The sequence below is a fragment of the Indicator indicator genome, chromosome 1, assembly GCF_027791375.1.
Source record: "Indicator indicator isolate 239-I01 chromosome 1, UM_Iind_1.1, whole genome shotgun sequence".
NCBI lineage: Eukaryota > Metazoa > Chordata > Aves > Piciformes > Indicatoridae > Indicator > Indicator indicator.
In genome coordinates this window covers 33,307,127-33,330,912 of record NC_072010.1, presented here as the reverse complement: position 1 = coordinate 33,330,912, position 23,786 = coordinate 33,307,127, and the positions used below count along the sequence as shown (strand labels likewise).

Genomic DNA, 23,786 nt, shown 5'->3' with positions numbered 1-23,786 from the left:
CGTGTGAGCGACGGCGGCCACCGGGCGGAAGGCAGTCGCGAAGGCCGTCCTCCACCAGAGCACCACCCGACCATTCACACACACCACCACAACCGCTCAAGCGCCAAGCCACGCCGAGGCCCTGGCGTACGAGAAGGCGCCGCGGCCAGGCCCATGCTCGCGCGTCACACGCCCCGCCCCGCCCCTCTCCCGGAAGATCGGTGGGAAAGGAACTTCGGAGACCGTCCTGTCAAGCAATTTGTCCCTCTGGCCGATCTGTAGCGTTTCTTCTCCCCGCCCTCCATCATGGAAGGAGCGGCGAACTCCTCCGAAGGCTTACGCTATGCCGAGTACACCAGGGTCCCTACGAGCGCCGGCAAGGGCCAAGCCGAGCTGGACCGAGGGCTGGTGAGCGCGCCGGGGAGGGGGAGGCAGCGTATCCCGGAGAGAGGAGGGCAGCAGCCGGCTCTGCTGCTCCTCCTTTCCCTCTTCCTCCTCCCCGGTTTAGGCCCCTTCGCTTGTCGCTGCCTGCAGAGCCGACGCTGGGGTCGTCGCTCCTCCCCCTCAGCCTGGTGGCGTTGAGGGGTGTACCCTGAGGACTCGAGTGGCGGTTTGCCCCCGCAGGCCGACACCTACCCTGCTTCTAAGTCCCGGGGCTTTCACATCCCCTCAGGGTAACGCGTGTGAGCAGCTAGGCAACAGGTTGGGGGATGGGGCTACAGGAGGCAGACGTTATCGGTCCCCCAGGGTGGACAGCAGACGTCAAAGTGGTGGTGCGTAGGGTGCGAAGGCTTGTGCTTCTCACCTCAGGCCGCGCGTTGCCCTACGGCGTGAGCAGCGAGATACACAGGAGCACTTCAGGCCCCACTTAAAGCACTCTGCTGCTCCAGCGCGCACAGGCGTGAGCAAACAAGGTCTACAATTTCGTCCACCTGCCTTAAAGAGAGAATACCAGTGGTATTTTCACGTACTGTGTGAATTTTTTTACTATAGGTTTGACCACGAATGGTTTTGTATGTTTTGTTTCAGAAAACTACTTCTCACCTATTTTATCATATGGATGAGGCTTGATGGGCCTGGAGCACAGGCAAAATACATCCAAAGTTTCCTATTCTGTACCTTGCACTAAAAGGGAGGGTACTGGAACTTTATTCTGTGTTTTCTTTGTAGGCACTTTGTTTAGTACATGGGACAGTGAGTTCTCTTTGGAAAGACTGAGAATTTGGGGGAATACATGAATTGCCATTTAAAACACTGGATGGTGAAGTTTTCACGTTGTTAAAATGGCTTTAAAGATGTATTTGCCTTAATCCATAGTGTGTGTGGTCTTGTCGCTACAATCTTTCTCTCTCCTCTCCCTTCCCCCCCCCTTTTTTTTTTTTTGTTACATATGGTTTTTAAAATCATATTACTCTGGAAGATTTTATCCGTTGTTATTGCAACCTAGGTCAGAATAGTCTTTCTGTACATTTAACATGCACTCTCCCCATGGAATGTTAGCAGGGAAATTCATAGTATAGTTTATATGAATTCTTTGGGTCTTTTTTCCTATCTGGGGTTAGTATGTCTTCCTTCACTGTTGCAAGTTATTTTGTCAGGTTCTTACTGAGTTAGGTCTTTAGAAGACTAGAATCTGGATTGCTGCCATTTTCTATTGAAATTTATTCTTTAAGCCTTTAGATGGAGAATGCAGTATTTTCCAGACATATATACACTGGAAACTGACTGTTAGCATGCAGCTGGCAATAGAACCTATTTCAAAGTTTCTCTAGATGGTGTTATATTGATAGTTACCAGAAGAAAGAATAGTATCCCTACTTAATGCGTTCCTGGCTAAGGAACTCAGAAAGTGGTCAAGCTTCATATAACCAAATTCTAAACTTTTGCCAGAGAGCAATATTATGGTAACTGTAATGCTGTGCATCTCCTCCTCTTATGTCCTATGGGGTTAATGAAGTCTCCTTGCCACAGTGGAAGGAAAGAGTAGTAGAAGCAAAGTCTAACAGTAACATCTGTCCCTCAGGGCTAAAAGAACTGTGTTTAGTATGCTACCCTGAATCTTGTTCATGAGCTGTCCAGGGTGTTAGCTGAAGTCACTTGATCATGGTCACTTTTATTCTTGTAGGTGTTTACAAAAGCACTTGGAATTTGGAGTGATGTAATAGCAGCAGTAGAAGCATAAAAAGTCTCTAAAGATACAAGCAAAAGGCTATTGTTAATATGTACTCAAAAATATTGATTTGAATACATTATGGTAATGTTTTTATGAATAAATCTGTTGCTCTGATACCGTTTGTGACATACTCAAAACTGTCAGAAACTTTCGGCATAGTTTTAAATACAAACCAAAAAAGTTGCTGTAAAGTAAATGACAGAGATCACTATGAGAATTGGGTGAGTATGGAGAACAGCATCTAGCTGAAATTGCTTTTAATTCACTGTTGGAAAAGAAATTACATTTCATAGGAAGGTAAGACTGGAAGGAGAACATTAGATTATGAAATCAAATCTGTTGCAGATAGTTTTAATATAATCCCACTTCAAAATGTATCCGGCTCCATGTAGAGTTAATTAGGTAGTTTGCTCTGAAACAGACTTCCAATAAGATGTAGCTACTCTTCTGTGGAATGGAAGCCTTATTCTAGCTTCTATTCTAAGAAAAATTTCTTTCAAGTAAAAAAATTTTATGTAAGGGAAGATATAGTTTCAGAAATATTTTTGTCACCTTGCTTAATATACTTGTGTATCCTGCTTCTTAGTGGTATACAGCACTTTCTATAACACTCACCACAAATCAAATCTTCTTTACAATTAGGCTTCTAGTTCAGCAATATGCACTTGTGTAATTATTGGAATGTAAGTGCATCCTATTTCTCTGATCCATGATTAAACATGAACTAATTGCAAAATGCCGTCTAACCCATCAGAACAAATTATTATTTTTTCTGTGCTTCTTATTCGATAACACTGTAGGTCTCTCAGGCAGAAGACTGTGGAGTTCTTGCTGTGTGTCTAAAAGCCAGTTGTGAGAAGAGCAGAGTACTTTTTGTTTGACTAAGAAGAACCAAAATAGATAAAATCCAAATCCTGCATGAGCAGGCAGATTTTAACATTCATGAAGGTAGTTCCTGTAGTCAGATGTAATAGTGTTGTGCTGAGCTTTAAAAACTGTGCATTTGAAATTCTCCTTCTGTTTATAAGTTAAGCTTTTTTTGTACTTAATAGGAGAAACTGCAATGCTAAAAAATCACAGGTCATCATATTTTTGAATATGGTAGTTAGCAAAGCACTGTGGATTAGGAATTTGCAAAAAAGAATATCTCATTCTTCCTTGCTCCTTCTGATAAAAATTAAGGCTAATGGAAAAATAGATATTAAAGGATTAGCCCACAGATCTTTGTATGCTAACAGTATATGATATATACCGCTGAACATACTGTATGTTAAATAATATGCTTTATCCTCCTTTGTTTGCCAAACACCTTGCTTATTCAGGTCTTGCAGTTGCCTTTCTATCATTTGTGTTTTCTTATGCATTTCCAAAAAGAATTTTTAAAAATTCAGGGTTCTCAGATGTAACAAAACTTCTATTTATTTTCTGTATCTAAGAGGATTTGTTTCTGAAAACTGAACTACATAGTAAAAGTAAAATACTGAGATCAGCAGAATACCGTAAGGTTGATTACTGATCTTTGGGACCTGATTCATTGAATAAAGAAAGGGACAGATGTTACTTTTTAATCTTTTATTTCTTTATTTTTCCCTCTTGGATCTTAACAGAATGCCTTCTTTTAATGCCTTCATTCCTACATATTAGGAACTTCTGAATGGCCTTTTTGGTAGGGTAGAGGGAAGCAAGGTCAATTCTGTCATAATTGAAAGTAAGTTTTTTATTTATTTTTTAAAACAGCCTTTATAAGTCTGGAATAAAATGGATTTTCTAGCAACAGGAGCCAAAGATGGTTGTGGTGGTAGTTGTATCAGCATGCCATAAATGAACTGATCCCTTCCACAGTTATAGTGAGTTAGTTTCACTTAATGTTGATATGAAAGGAGTTAATTTAATTAAGGCTTTGCACTTTATACTCTACATTTCAAAGCACCAGAATATCTGTGACTTGCTCTTCTAAATAATCAAATTAGTTAAGTGAGCATGGAAAAGGAAACTCAGTCAATCTGGACTTAAATGACTCACTGGCTAGAATTTGAAGTCACTTTTCTCACATTTTGTGAAAAAAACCATGTCAGTAAAAGACAAGCCGTGCAATCTTTCTTACATCATAACCTGAATTTGAATCAGTTATATCTGTTCCAATATCAGGCTATATTCACCCCATAATAAACATTCAGGGTGCTTTGTTATGACAAGTTACCACTTAGCTACTATGTGGTAAGTGTCTGTTCTCTAACCTGCTCCTAATGCAAATAAACTGCATTGCCACAAACCACTGTTTCGTGTAGCGAGGGGTAAATTTAGTAAGGGATGAATCCCCCTTGTATTCTAGCCAAGTCCTTAGAGATTACAGGGGCTAGGTGCAGCTGGACTTAGTTCTTAATAGGGATCCAATTAGAATGGGTTGGTGTAGATCCTACACCAGACACACTGACAGCTGCTTTGCTGTAGGCCCAGTTCCCTTCGAGGGGAGCAGTCATATGTGTGAATAGCAACACAGTTTTCCCACGAGTATATGTCCAGTACCAGATGCACACACAGCCCAATTTGCTGTAGGTCTGGTTGCCCTTCAGCAGTGGGAAGCACCAATAACAGGGTTTATTTACACTTGCAGCATACATACAGATTCCTTATGATTGCTGCTGATAGGAACTTAACTGTAGAGATCTCTGTACAGCTGTAAGAAAATACAATTGTAATTACATGCATAATTACCTGGGACAAAGTATGCTCGATAGTGCTGAGGTCACAGTTTATGAAAAGGGCATCCCTTCTGAGGAGGGAGGCCAAGGAGGACAAAACCTGTCAGTGTGTCTCTATAGAGTTTTGTTTTCAAATTCTTGTCCACAAATTGTGTTCCAAAAAGGGCTAATACTTAAACCTCCATTTTCTGTTGTGTAAAGTGTGGGAGTGGAACTGTAGCCATATCACTAAGTGGGCTTTTCAGTTACACAGACATTTCTTGATGGTCCTTTCAGACTTGATGTAAAAATCAACTTCTGCCAGTAAAAGTTGATTGTGGCCTGAAATACTGTTGTGATAAGCAAGACAAAAGAAATGCCAGGGCAACATATGGCCCCAACCAACATTCCGTTATGATCTCATCACAAACATGGACAGCTGGCCCTTCACCCAGTCATAGTGTCTGTTTTAGACCTGGGTGCTTATTAGCAATTACGCTTTCTTATTTCCAGTATTTGTGCTTTGGACAACCATATTTCTCAAGTACTTTGGTGGTTGCGCATTAATTCAAATTGTGGACGGTCTTTTGTGCCTGTCTGTTTTGAGCTTCCCATCACTTTGACCTAGTTTTCTAGCTTGTTTTTCTATGCCTGTTGATACTGCATTCTGTTCTTATTCTAGAGCTGCTACTTAGCTGCTTTTGTACCTGCTCTTTTCCAGGCAGCCCTAGCCTTCACTAACTGCTAGTACTGTCCACTGAGATTCAAATAATGCATGCCTGTGGACATGACTGGCTCTATCAGAGGCCCTCAGAGATCCCAGATTGTGTTCTCAGACTACAGTGCAAAGACACAGGCTGTTTATGCACAGAACTGACAGGAGTCCAGGTAGTATTTATTAGCCTGGTCTCTCTGCTTGGCCTTACCTGTGATGAGGTGTCTGCTGTTAAAGCCTTACAGTGGCAGCATACTTTGTTGTAAACCGCTGACTTAAACCACCTTTTTTGGTGGCAAAGCAAGTATACTTAATTTGAATAAGCACAAGCTAATAAATATTTTTTTTGTCAGTGTCATCTATTTAACACATTGTTGAGCTCTTAATTGACTGTAACCACTTAGTAAAAGATTCTTACTGTCACTCTGAACAGCTCAAGGAAAGTCTCTATTGAATATAAATCCATGGTCATGAACCACAGAACAGAAAAATACAGAATTTCATAGGGTTATGGTGTTTCCAGCAATGTGGCTGTTTCTGGTTAATGTCTAAACAGGAATAAAAAGAACTTTTTATAAGGTTTGAATATTGAGAGCCTGGGAAAACCAATTTGTGAGAAGAAATGAAAAGAGTTTTATTTTAGTGAGGAGATGAACTGTATGCGTCACTGTTTTATATCTTCTACCATTTAGGATGATGTACTTACAGTTTTTCCATGGTTTAAAGATGAGGGGAAATCTTGTGGAACTGAAAGGAACAACAGACATAAAACTGCTACATTATTTTTACGTTCAGAAATGAATGCTAATAATCAAGGCTGAAGACTATGCTGAAATGAAAGACTTAGGTTACTAAAATGGTATAGACAGGAAGATTTTTAAGTCCAAAACTTGCCCAGTCTTAGCTTTGGAGCACCACTTCAGTACTAGAAACCTCTAGGCCATTGCAGTATTTTATTGTGCAGATAGCTAGAATAGCTCCATCTAGGTAGAGGGGAGGTTGGTACTTAGCTAAAATCCATAGGATCTAGAGGGTAGATACAGAGGAATGCAGCTTCTAGATTAGCTCAGAGCTGGCTACCACTTTTTCTGTACTGAGCTCAATACTACAGGCAGCAATCATGGATACTTGTCCTCAGAGCTGAAACTGTAGGAGGCACTGGTCTTGATGGCAGTGCCTTTCTCTTGTACATCTGCTTGTTTGCTGGGAAAGTTGTCAGCCTGTGTTCTAGTCTGAGCTAAGCCAGTTCTAGAAGGCTTTAGAACCTGTATTTCTCAACTCTTGCCCTACTCCATCTCCCATCTGTCAGGAAAGTATACTGGGTACAATCAAACCCAGAGAATTTTAGCCCCAGGAATCTTAGCAGCAATGAGAGCTTGGCCCCAAATCCAGTTATTAACAGGACGTAAATCCCAAATTTCAATGTGTGTGCTTTGTCAGACTTTTTGGTAGAGAATACATAAACCAGTTACTGGATAACTGCAGAAATAAGTCTCATATAGAAAAGTCAGTCTGGTAATAAAAGCATTTTCACCATTGTTGTGGTTTTTAATTCAGGTTTTGAAAACAGGCCTAATGTGATTTCTCTTGTTTCCTGAGGGAAAGAGTGCCACAGATGACTGCATTTTGATTGTTTCAAAGATTACGTGTAGGTTTTTTAGAAGTAGAAAGGTCCCCCCAACACTTGGGAGGGAGGGAAGTCAGTCCCTTCCTTCAAGGTTTACCACTTTTCTGGCAACAGCTTCTTGTTTAACATGGAGATAGCTCTTACAGCCCTCTTTGAAGTGCCTGACTTTCTTCAGCACTGGATAGGAAAATATATACACCTAATCTGAGGGGTTTGAGTTAGTAAAAGGTAGGAGTTACTGTTATCTTAACCAGATGTTCTTTTTATGGGTTTGGTTCCAAGAGCCCAGTTAGACTTAAAGGAAATTTTAGATGATAATGAACACTGTCTAAAATCTGTCACAAGCCTGCCTGTTTACAAATATTTGTACCATAAGATAGTCTAGCCTGTGATTAACACTAAGGAAGCAAGAGAGGTTCCTCCTGTCTTTATAGGGGCTTCCATGAGTCAAAGTGTGAAAGATGGAGAACGCTAATGTACCTTTGTGGCCGCAGCATTTAAGTTAATATTTCACTAACATTTTCAAGCAATGTCATTATGAAATTCCTAATGAAGGACATTGCAAAGCGGTATTTTTTTTTTTAGCTTTTCATGGTTTTGTAATAAACTGATACTTTCTGTTATGTACTGTGTGGAACTGTTTTTCACAAATAATTTGAAGTAATCCTGAATAGTTGTCTGCTTTGTGTTTTTTGTCATTGCATACTATGAGCTGCTTTGTCTGTGTTTTTTCACTGATTTGATAATGACTGGTTCCAAATCAAGCCTGATGCATTGGCATGGGTTAATGGAACTGAACTATAAAATCCAATGTAGCCTGTGGAATAAAGAACTTCTATCTTTTTGTAAATTATGTATGAAATGTCGACAGCAGACCTCAGAAATCACTGTTAATGGTACATATATTTTAAATGAGGATTTGCATGATATTCTGATTATGGTTTTCTGCTTTAGGCCAAAACTATGATAGCAGTTGGACTTGGTGTTGCAACTGTTGCATTTGCAGGTAAGTTAAATTACTAGCTGAGTATGGAACTACCGCTTTTGAGCTGCTGTTTCCAAAAGGGGGAATGAAATTTTTATGATCATAAATAGTGGAAAGGTTGCTTGACGGTGCTGTGGAGAATCGTATCCAGTTAATGTTCCTGTCCCTTCAAAATCCTTCCCAAAATTCTTTTTGAAAAGTCACTGCTGGAGAAACTAATTTTATGAGCAGCAGCTAAAAGGTTGCACCTGCTTTTTATTTGCAAAATACAATGTGAAAATCTTTGTTTATTTTATAGCATGTTGCAAGGTGGAGCTTCTTTAGCACAGAAGAGTGCGACAGGGTCTTGTAATGTGAAGGTGATAACTTGACAAATTCAAATTGAGAGGGAAGTGTTTAATGGCTACAATGATTTATCTATTAAATTGTTCCCATAGTTCATTGTTTAATACCTGAACTCTCTGCATATGGGCTGTGTATTCTGAAAAATAGGTTGTAGTCTGAACACGTGGTGGGTTGAAAATTCCCCCCAACATTAAATTTTGCCAGACCAGCTCAGTTAGAAGCAAAAAAAAAGCTGTATTTACAAACAAAACTACAATCTACAATGAAATGCAATTAATATGTACAAAATATACAGTATTTACAAATATTTACAGGTATTTATAGTTTATAAACAGCACAAGAACCCCCCTGGCCAAAGACCGAGGAGCTGCAACAGTTTCTCCCTGCCCTTTGCTCCTCCTCTCCCTAGCCCTCTATACACAAAAGGGACAAAAGAAAAGAGCAGGTAAGTTGTTGTTAATACCAGTCACAACAAAGCAGTGCAGCCAAGGTCAAGCAGAAGCAAGTTAGTCTTTCCCAGGGTGAAGAAGTGAAAAGAGAGAAATTGGTTTTGTACAACTAGTTTAAGTCCGTTATCTCTCTGATGGAATTGTTTAGAATTATCATGATTTTCCTTTTTGCACTCAATAGTGATTTATTTGCGTTCTACTACTTTCTGTTCAAGATCTGTGGAGAAATTTTAAAGGCATAGCCTAAAACTACTACAACGCAGAACATGGGCTTAACATGATTTATACTCTGGGTTACTCAGACAAGCTAGCTGTCATCTATTCTGTTTTTGAAATACACAAACTGACTGCCATTATTTTCAGCATGTAAAAGCAACCAAGGTCAGCTATGTGCAAGTGCTTGCACCAAGAATAAATGTAACAGATGAATAAGGTGCACCAATATCTGCTGTTTGGTGGGTATGGTTCTGTTGGGGTTTTTTGAATTAGGGAAAGGAAAGACAGAATTTTTGGTGACATACGCCCATTAAGCAGTTGGTTTGTCTATGTTCTGGTATAGAAGCAGAAGAGGAATGGTCTTACAATTTCTGTTGCTGGTTGAAATTAAAAATTAATGGTAGCTAGTGACAAAGTGGTAACAAAACATTAGGAACATGAGGTAATATATTAGTACATCACAGCATTTCAGCACAGATTTCAACAGTGGGTTTAGCTTGTGCTTTAACATAGGCACAGGCTAAGATGACAAAAATAACCTGTTTTATATAGATTTTATTTATTTATTTTTATATAAAATAATTTTAAGAATGAAAGCAAGATAGTGTTTGAATGAATTGGAGCCACATCTTATTAAAATTTTTTCTGGTTTTTTGTTAATAGTTACATTGGTAATGAATACTCAAAACAGTAGTTAGGGATAGGGGACTTACAGGGAAAACCCTCCAGTAACATAGCACGGATCTGTGAACTTTAGAATCAAGACTTGCTTTATACCTCTGAGAACACAGTCTGAGTTCCCTCTAGACTTTCCTACTTATAGACGTTCAGTGCTGGTAGGGAATTGAATGGTTCCTAATCCCAGAAGATCCTCTTTTTGTAAGAAAATAAAAAATGCAGTGCTTACAAGATGTGTGATTAAGCATACAAAATCACAGCAAGAAACATGTAGTACATAGATTTCTTTTTTTGAAGGCATAACCTTTGAACAGTATTTAATAAATAATGCATATCCAAAGCTCATGTTTCATACTGCCCTTTTTCTTGAACTTCACCAGGCAGATATCTTCATTTGTCATTTTGAAATGCATTTAAATGTATTTATTTGTAAGCAAATAAAATGGATCTCTGCAGTCCCTGACTGTGTTTTTAGATGAACTATACTAAACTTCTTGCCTTCTTCCTCCAGTAGTGCAAAGATTGAAAGATGTACTCCAGGTTTACTGTGGGGCTTTGGCTAAGCAGGATCAAAAACAGCTGTTGAGGAAGCATCTTGAAAAGCAGTAGTGTGACAGTGCTCTATTGCAAATAAATGAGACAAAAAGATTAGTAAGGAAGAGTTTTGATTTTATTTTAAACATTTTTTTTTTTTGCTAGAAGCTGATGAACATAAATTTGAGACTTTTTTTTCCCCCCTGTTAATGAATGTTGGCTATAATTTAATTATACTTCGATCTCTTCCAGGTCGTTATGCTTTCCATCTTTGGAAACCATTGGGGCAGGCAGTTACAGAGACAGCAAAGAGGATTTCAACTTCTGTAAGTTTAGAAGTTATTTTATGCTAAATTTATGATTTTATATTTCACGTACTTAGACATTGTATGTTAAATAGGGTAACTGACACTTAGCTTATTTTTTTCAAGGTAGGGACGTTCCTTAACGTGTATATTATGGCATATTATCTGGTATGTTTTAAATCCCTTTGGATGAAGCTATAGCAAAGGATTATTGTAAGTTTGAAAAACCGTTCTAATTTCCCTAGTGATGTTCTGTGTTTCAGAACTCTTTGCTAGTAAGAGCATGATAAATTGTTGAGGTGCACTGTGAGAAAATGGCTAATTCCTAGAGATTGCAAAGTGATGACATGCGGTTTCATTTCAAGAAGTTAAAGTGAAAGAAATTAATCGTTTTTCTTTCTGATACCAGGTTAAAATCAAGAAGACAAATTGATAAACTTCTAAGAGAAGTTGCCACAGAGATAGGGAAACTTGTTTTCTTGTTCACATATGAAACGTCCTTTCTTCTTAGCCAGTTAATGTTGAACTTTTGGCTTTGGGTTTTTTTTTTTGCCCCTAAGTATTTGAGAATATAACAAGGTAAAAATATCAAGAGCTAGTGTTGTGAGAGAAGCATATGCAGGATTTATTTGAGATCATTTACTTTTTGCATTAGTGGCTGTACTATCCGTTGGTAAATCAATATGGTCCAATTCTGCTTGAGTAAAATAATTCCCAATGAGATACATATCTGCTTGTGGAAGGGTGTTGCCTACAGTGGAAGGAATACAATTGCACTTTTGTTGCTGATGGGTGAGGATGTTGAGGGAGTAGTTGTTGTAGATTATTATTTCCTGAGAAATTATTATATTAAATTATGTTTTTTTAAGTCATCATTAACATTCTACCTATTAATGTGAGGCCACTTGCAGCACAGAGCCATCTACAGTATATAGACAGATGCTAGGGTCCAGATTAGTTTGACATCTGTACTTTGTGTTGTGCTGAAGGTGCAAGTTCGATCAGTGCAAGTGTGCTGGGGAGGGGAAGACTCAAAAAATGGGCTGTCCTCTTTGGGCTGGTCCACACTTGTTTGTAATTGGGGTGTGTATCAGTCAGAAATGGTGCTCCTGGGTCAGGTTTTGCTCTCTGTACCTCTATTGCATTGCTGTTATGAGACCAACACTATTTAAAAAAAAAAGTATCTTTCTTCCCCTTTTGAAAGTAATTGAAAGATTCCCAAGCTGCCTGCCAAAACAGCAGAGGGGACTTTAGGTGCTGAGAATTAAATTGCTTTCACATGGTATGGATTCATTCTGACTTGCAAGCTTCCTAGAAGTAGCTAGCAATAAGGACATGTGGCTTCAGTCTTCACTCTCCCTCTCTAGCAGTTTTACTTCAGCATTTCTGCTTCTATCCATTTGTAGGTAAAGGCTAGAGAATCTAAATTCAGACATGTTCACATAAGAAAGCAGACAGTGACTCTTTTTAACACATTGAAATATGACATGTTATTGCACAGAGAGGTGTCTGTTCCTAGGAAACTGTGTGCTTCAATACTGGTATGCTGGCTGAGCCAAGCTCGTTACAGGCCTGTCCTGTTTTTACCACAGTGACTTTGAGTCCTGCAGACCTCATGAACAGCTGTAAAGAGCAGCCCAAGCTTCTGGATTCTCAGTCCCTGGAGCTACGTTCTCCTGCCTTCACATCTTGCTTTACAGTCCAGAATTGTATGTTGATTTCCAGTGGAGTATCCCTCTCCTCCTATTCTATCTCTGAACTTGAAAGTACAAGTTTTCAGTGTAAGACGAGATCTGCTGAATACAGTAAAAACTCTTTTCCTATTAGCCTTTAACTGTGTGTGTTTGTCATCTTTACATTTATGAGGGCAGTGATAATATTTTTCTTCTACAATCATAGTTCAAGTTTAAGATCCTTGTATAATTCTTGGCCAAGGTTATTTGTTCTTTACTACTCTACAGGTACTACTTCCTTGGAGTGTACTTTTTCCAAGTTGCTTTTCTTCTCCCCTTAATAATTAATTATGTCCTGTTTATAACAGGAAATAACAATAGAGAAAACGTTAGGTACAAATATCCTATGTAAATCCTTATTGTCCAAGCTTCTTATTTTGGTGGCCCTATGTGATTTTACTTGGGTGATTTGAACTGTTGAGTATAAATTGTGGATCAGTACTTCCATCATGTTTCTTTACAGCATGTTGCCCTCTGAGCTGCACTGACAAAGGAAATCAAGCAGTTGGTATTTCTACCTATTCTTGCTGGGAAGCATCTCATGACATTTAGTGTCTAGGCTTAGTGTTACTTTACTAGTTTCCTGTGGTGTTTGGAGGTGCCTAACTTGTTTGCTGTAATTTTCAGTGGTCGCTCTAGCTTTCTAGAATCAAATCCTTTCCTTCATCACCTCCATTTTTCAGAGGCTGAAGCAGCTGCCTATTTAAAGTCTAGTTTGTTCTCTCTGTAAGCCCACACTCTTCCTCTCCTACACTTGTGCATCTCCCATTCCCCCTTCTTGTTTGCAATATAAATCCAGATGCTGCTTATCCTTTCTTTCTGCTCACTAATAAATGACTTGGATGAGGTCAAGTTGCGCAATTATAAAGCAATCATTTTATCATAGGAAATTTAAATGTTCCTTTAATTTAGTCGTGCAGTTTTATGTGGTTTCTTTTTTCAGTGAAGAAAGACAGAGAAGGAAACATTGTCATTTCACGTGTATGACAAGTCATAATACTGTTTCCACAGAAACAGTGATTTTTTAATTTTTTTTAGATGGAGCCTAGCTCTGTTACTGGTGTTCCAAAGGCCAGTAACACTTTCTTGTTTCTGTGTAGTAGAAGGTGCATAGCAGTAGGTATTCATTTAGCTTTTCTTATTCAGATGTTTAATACTATTAATTGTGATGTTAATATTTCCTTGAAATGTTAAATGACAAAAAGCATTTCAACAGCATTCATTACCTTTGTTGTTGAATCAATCATATTGAAGGTTGAAAATTAGAAGATATGGCAGATAGAAAAGAGAAGGCTAAAGGGAGATCTTACTGCTCTCTACAACTACCTGAAAGGAAGTTGTAGTGAGGCCAGTGTTGGTGTCTTCTCTGAAGTAACTAGTGATAGGATGAGAGGGCTTAAGTTGTGCCAGGGGAGGTTAAGGCAGGAGGTTAGGCTGTTAAGAAAAAATTGTTTACTGAAAGAGTGGTCTGGCATTGAAACAGGCTTCCCAGGGAGGTGGTGGGGTCACACGTTCAAGAAGTGTGTAGGTGTGGCATTTCAGGATATAGTTTAGTGGTTGTTAGTTACGGTTGGACTCAATGATCTTAAAGATCTTTTCCAACCTTAATGACTTTGTGATTCTATAAAAAATAAATTTAAGCAAAATGAATTGTCAAAATACTGAAATCCCACAACCCTGAAAATTCTGTGTTGCAGAAGAAAGGGATGTCTTCTACAACACTTAATTAGATTTTTGCACTGTTTCCCTTATTGAATTCCCTTATCAATCCTTATCTGATTCTTCTTAGACTCATGAGAGTTCTGAATTGAGAGATGAGGCTAGCAACCATTTCTCTTGTCCTTCATTGAAAAGAAAGCTCTCAGAGAATAGTGCAGTTTGCAATCTATTTTACATTTTTTTTTTCTAAGTGGTATTAAAAAAGTTAAGTGGATCTTTGTAGGTTGTAGATTATATTATAACACAACTAAATAGTTTGTTTATGTTGTTTATGTAGGTTTGTTTTGTTGGGGATTTGTTTGGGTTTTGTTTTGGTATGTGTTTTCTTTTTTTTCCTTTCAGTGTGTATTACCTTTTCAATGGAAAGTTGTCATTGTGATGGAACAAAACACAGACTTCTCAGAAAAATTCACTACTTCACATAATATGATGGATGGTCTCAGTTGTGGAGTTTTGACTCTCTTACCTGGCATGGAAACAATGATTATGCTTTCCCTGTGCTGTGCCACAAAAAGTGTCTTGAGGATGTCATGGTGGGAATGAATTGAATTTCCATAGCTGACTGCCTTTTGTGAAAATTTGCAGGATTGGATAAGCATTTGCAGAGCAAGCCCAGCTATTTTCTATTCTTCCACCCAATCTATTAATAGTATGTGTTTATGAAGCAGAATTTCCTTACATAAGTTGCTAAACAGTAGCAGCTTGCAAGGGAATGAAGTAAATTAAATGGTAGCCCCTACTAAAATTCATCAGAGAAATGGAGAACTCAATTCAATGCTTATTCCAGTACAGAATTTGTTTTCAATTGCTTGACTTAATAAATAATCACAGTTTCAATACTGTCCCAGTGGGAGAGCTCACATGGCTGGAGTTCTATCAGGGGTGGTGGATGCAGGCTTTTTAGGAAAGGCAAGACAGGAGAGTTGGCCAATATGTAAGAGTGTATCAGGAATAAATGGAGCTCTTCCTAGGGATGGGTGATGAGCTACCTGGGAATTTGTGGGTTAGGATCAGCAGACAGACCAGGCAGGTAGTGTTGTGGTGGATGTTCCCTGTAGAGTGCCCAATCACAAAGAAGCAGATGTAGCCTTCTACAAACAACCAGAATAATGCTCACATTTGCAGGCATGGGTTCTCATGTGAGACTTTAACTATGCTAATATCTGCTGGAGGGGCAGCACAGCAGGGCACAAACAATCAAGTGTCTAGAACTGCCTGGTCATTGAGGAGTTCTTGTAGCAAAAAACATCTGCATATTGTTTCATTTCATTGCAGCCATTACTTAGAATTTACAGCTAGGAGGGAAAAATTGCTTTCATTTGAATAGCATACCAAAGTTGTTTCATTAGGGAACTAGAAATTTGGTAAGATATTTCCTAAAATGAAGACTCAATGTTTCTTCCCCTTACTGCAACCAATGGGAAAAATAGCTTCTATGTCTAATTTCCTTTTTGCTTTTAGTTCTGTTTAGGATTAAGATTGTAATTTAAGAATTTATTATTCTTGCTATGTGCTTCAATTCAGAGAAGAAAATGTTTTTTCTTGATGACCAATTTAACAAACTGTTTCTGCTTATGTTCAAAAGGACACATACAGTAGTATTTCTTCTTTCATTCCTCTTGGAAGTGAATCAAATCAAGGCTTCCCGAAGGTTAGAACAGTGTCAAAGAAGTAGGCTTGTATTTCTGAATTTAAGCCTATAGCCATCCCTCACTACTCTCTTATTTCAAATAGTATTTTGGATTAAATCTACAGAGAACAGAGACAAACTGTGTTAGAGGTAATAGAAATAGTGCTCTTCTCTACATGAATAGTGAACCAGTGCTCTCCTCTATTAGAGTTATATGCCAGAGTTTTGAAGGGCAGATAAGAATTAACCTTTTCAGAAATCCATCTGCACCTAAGGTGCTGTGGGAGAAGTTCTGGAAAATCTTTCAGAGGACACTGAACTGTGCTTTTCTCTCCTGTCTGTAGTAATTGTCAGAATCATTGCTGTGCAGTTCTTCCTCCTCAAGGGTGTTATCTGGTAGCCATTAGATCATTAGCATCGTTTCCTCTTGTAGGACTGGAGAAGCCCTGTGTGTTCCCTTAGTCTTGTATACTCTAACCTCTAATATCAGTGTGCACTATCAGATACCTGCTTTGTTTTGCCCTGTAACTGTAGCAGATTCCTCAACAGATTTTTGTTGTAGGCATGACATGTCCACAGTTGTTTCAGCTTTGATACCTGTAGTGTTACAGTAGCCATTATTTCATGTATGATTTGAAATGGGAAAAAGATAAAATTAGTTTCACGTCGTTTCAGCATGCTAAAAAATCTTTCCTATGCCTGCGTGCAACTTCATGGTAGCAAGAGGTGAAGTACTTCTGAATCGTGCTTTAGGGTGAGTGTTGCTCCGAAGCCTAATTAAAGGCTTTGCTTAGGTGTCACAGAACATTTAAATACTGTAGTGCTTTTGAAATTACGTAAAAGAGAGTTTGCATAAACATAAGGCGAAATTCACACTGAATCTGAATGGATATATTTAGTGAGAGAAGTGTTTTATTAAACGCCAGGCATATTTTTACTTGGGGATAAAAGTAGCACTTAAAAATAATCTCAGCTTTCAGGCCAGACTTCCCTTTGATAGTGATAAAGCATATTTTTCCCCAGTTGATAGGTTTTGCATTGAGGAAAAACCTTCTGCCTTGTTGAGGGATAACTTAGTGCCAGTTCCCAAAGGCAGGGTGTCTTGGAGCTCTATCTGTTGTTGCCTCTGGGATTTACACAGCTTAGAGTATTAATTGTGTAGCAGTGAGCTAGTCCTTAATTCTTGTAGAAACATTTGCATTGTGGAGATCACTGCTAACCATCAGTGGTGGGTCAGGAATTCTTATTTATTTTTTTTTTTTAATATTTGAGAAATAGATTTATTTTCAACCCATTCCCTATGACAACTAATTGTTGTAATGATTTACTTTCATCTCTGTCACCACCTTTTCAGTGTTCTTCCACTCATATATTTTCCCCCTTCTTAAAACAGTGGCTAAAGTCTTATATGCCAGTGAGCTTAAAATAAGTAACCCCAGGTCCTGTATCTAATCACCATCATTCATTGGTATTTAGGGAAAGATACAAAAGCAAGAGTTGGTTAGGATTTCTCCATATACTCTGCTATTTTTCAGTGTTCTGCAACTCAGCGATTTCCAGAAAGCAGACATTGTGGCTTTGTGTTACCCCTTTTTGCTTGTTTTGTTAATTCCTGTTTTATTTTCAGGGTTCCTTAAAAGAACTCTTGACAGACATTTTTTGAAGTAACATTTCTTCATGTGAAAAAAAACTTGTGGACTCTTCATCAGTATATTATATTTATCTGTTCTTATCCTATTATTGTTGGGTTTACCTAGAAATGTCTGGACTTCAGAGTGACTGTTCATAATTCCTGGGATGACAAAATATTGTGACTTTTGCTGTTTTCTGTTGCAATGGTACCAATGATGTTCTAAACAAATTTCCCTCTTTCCCTCCCTTGCCCTCCCCAACACAGGCATTATACTACTCTGCTAGTATGTACTTTGATTCTGGACTTCTTTCTGCCTGAAAGCAGGTTCTTAATGGTTGCAGCTATTAATATCTCTTATTAGCAGTAGAAGATTGTAACAACACAGGTAGTTATTTTTAACCCAGGTTTTGTATGTGTTAACGCTCAGGAGAAGTCCTTTCATATTATTGGATTTGTAGTCATTCCATGCCTTCAAAATAAATTATAGATGAACGTTAAGCTCTGAACAAGTTCATAGAAATACGGCTTAGGTCCTGGCTCCTTGGACATGAAACTAATTATTGCTTGTTTTCCCTTTCTTTTTAGAGTCTTTCATCATATTATAAAGGAGGATTTGAACAGAAAATGAGTAGGAGAGAAGCTGGTCTTATTTTAGGTGTAAGGTAGGTGTGCTGCATTAATATGTTTGTGTTTGGTAAATGTTGAATGAAAAAACACATGTTGTGAGAATATGAAATGCTCTTGCCAAAAACATTAGGGTTTTTTTTTCCCAAGACTTCTAATGGCTTGTGAACCATTCTAGTGTTCTGCTTAAGATAAAAAGCAAACAATAAAATACTAATAAAGCATATGACTTTTGTTTGGCTTGAAGGCATGGTAACATTGCAGTGGTGTATTGGTACTCTAGAAATAATCAGTCTAGTGCGTACTGTGCTAATTAGGGCAATCACATGGTCTGGTCTCCAAAAAAAAAACAACAAAACAAACCCAAAACCCTTGAGATATGTAATATTATAGGCTATATTAACATACAGGGAAAACAAATCAGTTTTGCTCATTTTTCCATAGGTCGGTGTGGCAGTTTAGGCTGGGTGCTTCCTGTTACTGCCACATAAGCTATACCTCTGGTGTTCCGAGTGTCCAACCCAATAAGGTGGGCACAGGAAGCGGTGTATCTCTACCCATAAATCCTGCACCCTATAAATCCATCTGCAAAGTCATTCTCTCTCTCTTTCTTCCCTCTCTGCCCCCGTGGGAGATGCTCCCCTATCGGGTAATGGTGGGGGAGTATCTCAAGGCCTCTTAGGCCTGTCTAAGCCTAATGCCAGGAGGAGAAAGGAGGTGGGGGGACAGTCTCAGACCTGGCCAGCCTGAGACTAGCCTAGCAGTGGGGGGCAGGGGGGGGATGAAAGAGCCCTGGGGGTTTTGGGTAGACCCTCAGGTGGGGAGAAGGGAAGAGTTGGGAAACCTTTGGGTGTTATGTGAGGGACTCTGTACACTTTGGGATGTTCTTGGCACTATGCTTTGTAGTTTTGTAGTTTCACCAACTGCTTTTCCATTTAAACTTACCATTACTCTTCAATCCATTTGTGTGAGTGTCATTCTTTTGTCCCACTTGGGGCAAAAAAGGATCTGTCTGGCTTCAAACCAGCACAGTCAGTTATATAATTTTTTTTTTTTTACTCTGCTCTGATTTGTTTGGATTTTAAAAGTTATGGTATATTCCAAACAGAAATGCTTCTCATTTAGAGTAAATATGGCAGATCATTTCCAAGCTGAGTATTCAATGGGGCTTTTTCAGTGGATTCTTTTCAAAAACATTTGGATGGCCAATGGTAGCACACACCTTAATGTAAAGCAAACAGGAGTCTGAGAATTTTCCATATGAGGGGAAGAGACCTGACCTTAGATAGTAGATTTCTTATTTCTGGTTTATATCAGTTCTGAATTTAAGGTTAAAAAAAAAAAAGATAAAGGGGGTGGTTTTAATTATCCCCAGAAGAAGTTATTTCAGATGGTGAAAAGTGGGACTTAAAAGTCCTGTTCAGTGTGCTGTTTGTATGCCTGTTTAGAATTCATTTTAAGAATTGTAAAATGAAACGTTACATTTATTTGAAATACTGCATACTTGCTCATTGAAAAAGAGATTTATAGCTGTGCTCTTCAGTAATATTTCCTTTGGCCTTTAAGTTTGATAATATATTAGCCTTTTCACTTTATAAGGGCAAATTCAGCGATATTCCAGAGTAGCACATGGCAGCTCATTAAAGTGTGTTTACAGTGGCAGTGTCTATGTTGCAGGTTCCTGTATGCCTCTGAAGTTTTATCACATCTGAAATTGGCCTCCTTTAATTTTTAATTTTAGTAGTATGAGTCTGCACTGGAAACACTGACACTACGTGTTGTGTTTGGACTAGACTTGCAAATATCAAGACAATCAGATTTGAGGGAACTTCTTCTTAATGTTTAAAGAATTGACCCTTTAATTGTGTAAAAGCATGGCCAATATCTTTATGAGAAGTGTGTCCAGCAGGTCTAGGGAGGTTCTTCTCCCCTTTTACTCTGCCCCAGTGAGACGACACCTGGAGTACTGTGTCTAGTTTTGGGCTTCCCAGTTCAAGAGAGACAGGGGTCTGCTAGAGAGGGTCCAACAGAGAGCCACAAGGATGATTAGGGTCTTGAGCATCTCCCCAGTCAACAGAAACCGAGAGGACCTGGGGCTGTTCAGTCTCGAGAAGAAAAGACTGAGAAGGGATCTCATCAGTGTCTATAAATATTTGAGGGTTGGGTGTCAAGTGGATGGAAACATCTCTTTTTGGTGGTGCACGAAGAACAATGGATGCAAACTCGAACACAGAAGATTTCATCTCAACATGAGGAGAAACTTCTTTACAGTGAGGGTGACAGAGCACTGGAACAGGCTGCCCAGAGGGGTTGTGGAGTCTCCTCTGGACACATTCAAGACCCACCTGGATGCATTCCTGTGAGGACTACCCTAGGCGATGCTGCTTTTGGCAGGGCAGTTGGACTCAGTGATCTCTGGAGGTCCCTTCTGACCTCTAACATTCTGATTCCCATTGTTTAAACATGCTTTTCTAGTTTTACCTCACTGCTTAAATCTATTATATATAAAAATGCCACAAAAAAAAAAAGAGAAAGTGAGTTTTAAAGCATTACAGAAAACGCCAGGGTATGCACAAATGCACCAATTAGATTTGTCCTCTGTGTCATCACTTCCAAGTCCATATTAAATTTTGAGGTAAAGACTTTTCTTCATTATTTCAAGTGCTGAGTATTCATGGGCAGTATAAATAATAAATACAAGCCATGAGAAAAGTGAGCATTTAATGGTAGTTTTAAAATTTCCAATATATGGACCCATTACGTATTCCAAGTGCTATTCTCTATTAATCATCTTGTAAGATCACAGGGGTTCTGGTAGAAACAAACATGTGCATTATTTGTACTTAAACTATGTACAATGTGTCCAAAGCTACAAAGTACTTGTGATGGTTTGAAACTGTCTTTTTAAATTTTTCTTTGCAAAGTTCAAACAGAGAAAGTGAAAGAGTGTAAATAAGTCACTATTGGGTGTAAGAAAGCAAAATACTGATAGTTCTAAACACTTCCATGGGTTAGATAGAAATGTTTAAGAACTATTACCCAAAACAAAGTGGGCACTCTGCACATTCTGCGTTCGGCAGTGGGGGCAGTTGCTGGGCTGTCTGGCTGCTGTTTTCTTCTTCTCTTCTGGCTGAAGATAACACATACTGACCTTGGCAGCTAAGTTAACAACTTTCTGCTTAACTAACTCTGCTTTTTTGTCCAGGGGGGTCTGGGGGAAAGAGAGCTGGGAGAGAGGCCCCTCTGGGAAGGGTCCCCTTTTGGGGGGAAGCAAAGGGAGCTTGGTTGTGCTTTTCTGTTGATTGTATATATTTGTAAACGTTGTGAATTGTGTATATTTGTGCATATTCATTGCATTTCATCATAGATTGTAGATTCTGCTTGTAAATACAGCTTTCATTTGCTTCCAGACTGGGCTAGCCTGGTTATTGTCGGGGCGGGGAGGGGGGAATTTCAGCTCACACTGACACAGTACTGCAGGATGACCATGAGCCAGCAATGTGCTCTTACGGCCAAGAAGGCCAATGCCATTCTTGGGTGTATTAGAAGGGATGTGGTTAGCAGGTTGAGAATGGTTCTCCTCCCTCTCTACTCTGCCCTGGTGAGGCCTCATCTGGAATACTGTGTGTAGTTCTGGGCCCCTCAGTTCAAGAAGGACAGGGAAATGCTGAAAGAGTCCAACGCGGAGACACAAAAACGATTAAGGGAGTGGAACGTCTTCCTTACGAGGAAAGACTGAGGGAGCTGGGGCTCTTTAGCTTGGAGAGCAGGAGACTAAGGGGTGACCTCATTGATGTTTATAAATAGGTGTCAGGAGGACTGAGCTCTTCTCATTGACATCCAGAGATAGGACAAGGGGCAGCAAGTGCAAGCTGGAGCATAAGAGGTTCCATGTAAACATATGGAAAAACTTTTTCACTGTGAGGGATCTTGAAAAGTCTCGACCTACTAATCACACCCCTTCTAATACACCCCAGAATGGCATTGGCCTGTTGGCCACAAGAGCACATTGCTGGCACATGCCTGTGGAGAGCCTGGACCCATATCCTTTTTGATATCCATCCAGATGCTGAGGGGCTGCTGTGAGGTCCCTCACCAACCCTCTCTTCTTCAGGGTGAATGAGCCCTGCTCCTTCAGTCTTTCCTCAAAGGGTGAGTGCTTCAGGTCCTTGATCGTTGTGGTGGCCTTTGCTGGAGTTGTGATTGGTTTTCCTGTACAGAGGTCCCAAAACTGGGTGCAGCAGCTAGATGTGGTTGTCTTGAGTAGAGAAGAGCTGCTTCTGTCAACGTAGCAACCATGCTTCTGTTCATACAGCCTGGCAGGCCACTGTCCTCCTCAGCTGCCAGGACATGCTGCTGGCTCTTATTCTTGCTATGCCCTGGGTCCCTTCCAGCAGAGCCACTCTCCAGCCTAGCATTCCTTGTGAGAGGCTCTTCCTTCTCAGACACTGGGCTCTGCATCTGTCCTTGCTGAATTTTGTGAAGTGGTCCTGCCAACCAGTTCCTTCAGCCTGTCCAGGTTCTCCTGAATGTTAGCAGATTGACTGTTCCCACCAAGGTGATAGACTTCTCAGCCAGTTGATGTCAGAAAGCACCATGATGTTGGTGTGACGTAGATTAGGAGTCTCTACCAGCTCAACAAAAATGTCATTTTGACATTAAAGGTTGGGTTGTTTTTTTTTTTTTTAAATAGTGATTAGGAATCTTTAGAGAGCAGTCTGTGGGCTAAGCAGTATCTCATAAGCTAAGCAAATTTGATGTAAACCAGCAATTTTGCAGTAACAAATGGTTTCATTTTTGTATTCATATATTTCAAGGCCTTTCACCCTCTTGTTTAATTCTTACTTTCTGGGTTACTTTCTGTTCCATGGAAGCATTTTCCTATGCAGTTCTATAAACTATTTTTGCAACATACCCTAATTTCCCTGTGACAGAATAATAATTAGAGGTTGTTTACCTCAGGAATGTAGTTAGGCTGATACCTTGCATTCAAACTGTATCTACAGAAAAGATTGATTAATTGAACAGTCGCTGATTAAGAAGTCACCTGAAGTGGAAAAAACTGATTCATTTCTGCATGCTTAACAAATTATGAAAAACTAAACCATTCAGAGTGTCCTTTTGCATATGATAGCCTTACTGCATTGGCATACTGCATCCATAAGTGATTATTTGTCTGGTAAGGTACGTATTTAATTTAGGCCAAGTACATATTTTATGTATCTGTCACTGAAGGAAACAACATTATGTAGCACTTGTAAATCAGCAAGTCCCTGAATGTAACACATGGAACAGCATTGTAAAAATAACAAACACACGGATTTTTTGAGGCCCCAGCAGAAAGAAGAATTATTTATAGCAGCTGTAAAAATATTTACAGTAGAGCAAAATGTGCTAATATTAAATATTTGTTGTTTCGTCACTGGTCATACACTTATTTTTTCTAGGAGGGGAAAAAAAAAGTGGTTTATGCCTTTAATAATGAGAACAACCAGCTAGATGCAAGCTAGAACTACCTTTTTTTTTTTCCTTTTTTTCCCCAAGAATTGTTTATTTTAAATTGTTTATTTTAAATGAGTGGATATATTGTCTTAAAAAAACAACAACAATAACCACCTGAATTGTACGAGGCTTTTTTAAAAAACATTTTATTCTCAGTGTTTCTTACATATGTAAGCCTTTGTTATTATTTCCTCAGAGATGCAATTTTATGTTTTGTCCACAAGATGGTGAAAATCTCAAGTTTTAATTGTCTTTGAA

At 39.1% G+C, this 23,786-nt stretch overlaps 1 protein-coding gene across 1 annotated transcript in view; it reads left to right on the top strand.

The window, feature by feature from the left end:
* Positions 1-218: 218 nt before the first annotated feature.
* Positions 219-23,786, top strand: part of DNAJC15 (DnaJ heat shock protein family (Hsp40) member C15) — a 31,463-nt gene continuing 7,895 nt past the window's right edge. The window contains exons 1-4 of the mRNA XM_054383730.1: positions 219-387; positions 8,130-8,181; positions 10,635-10,708; positions 17,988-18,064. Of these exons, the coding sequence (XP_054239705.1) occupies positions 286-387; positions 8,130-8,181; positions 10,635-10,708; positions 17,988-18,064 (305 nt within the window). The 5' untranslated portion in view covers positions 219-285. The remainder of the gene's footprint in view (positions 388-8,129; positions 8,182-10,634; positions 10,709-17,987; positions 18,065-23,786) is intronic.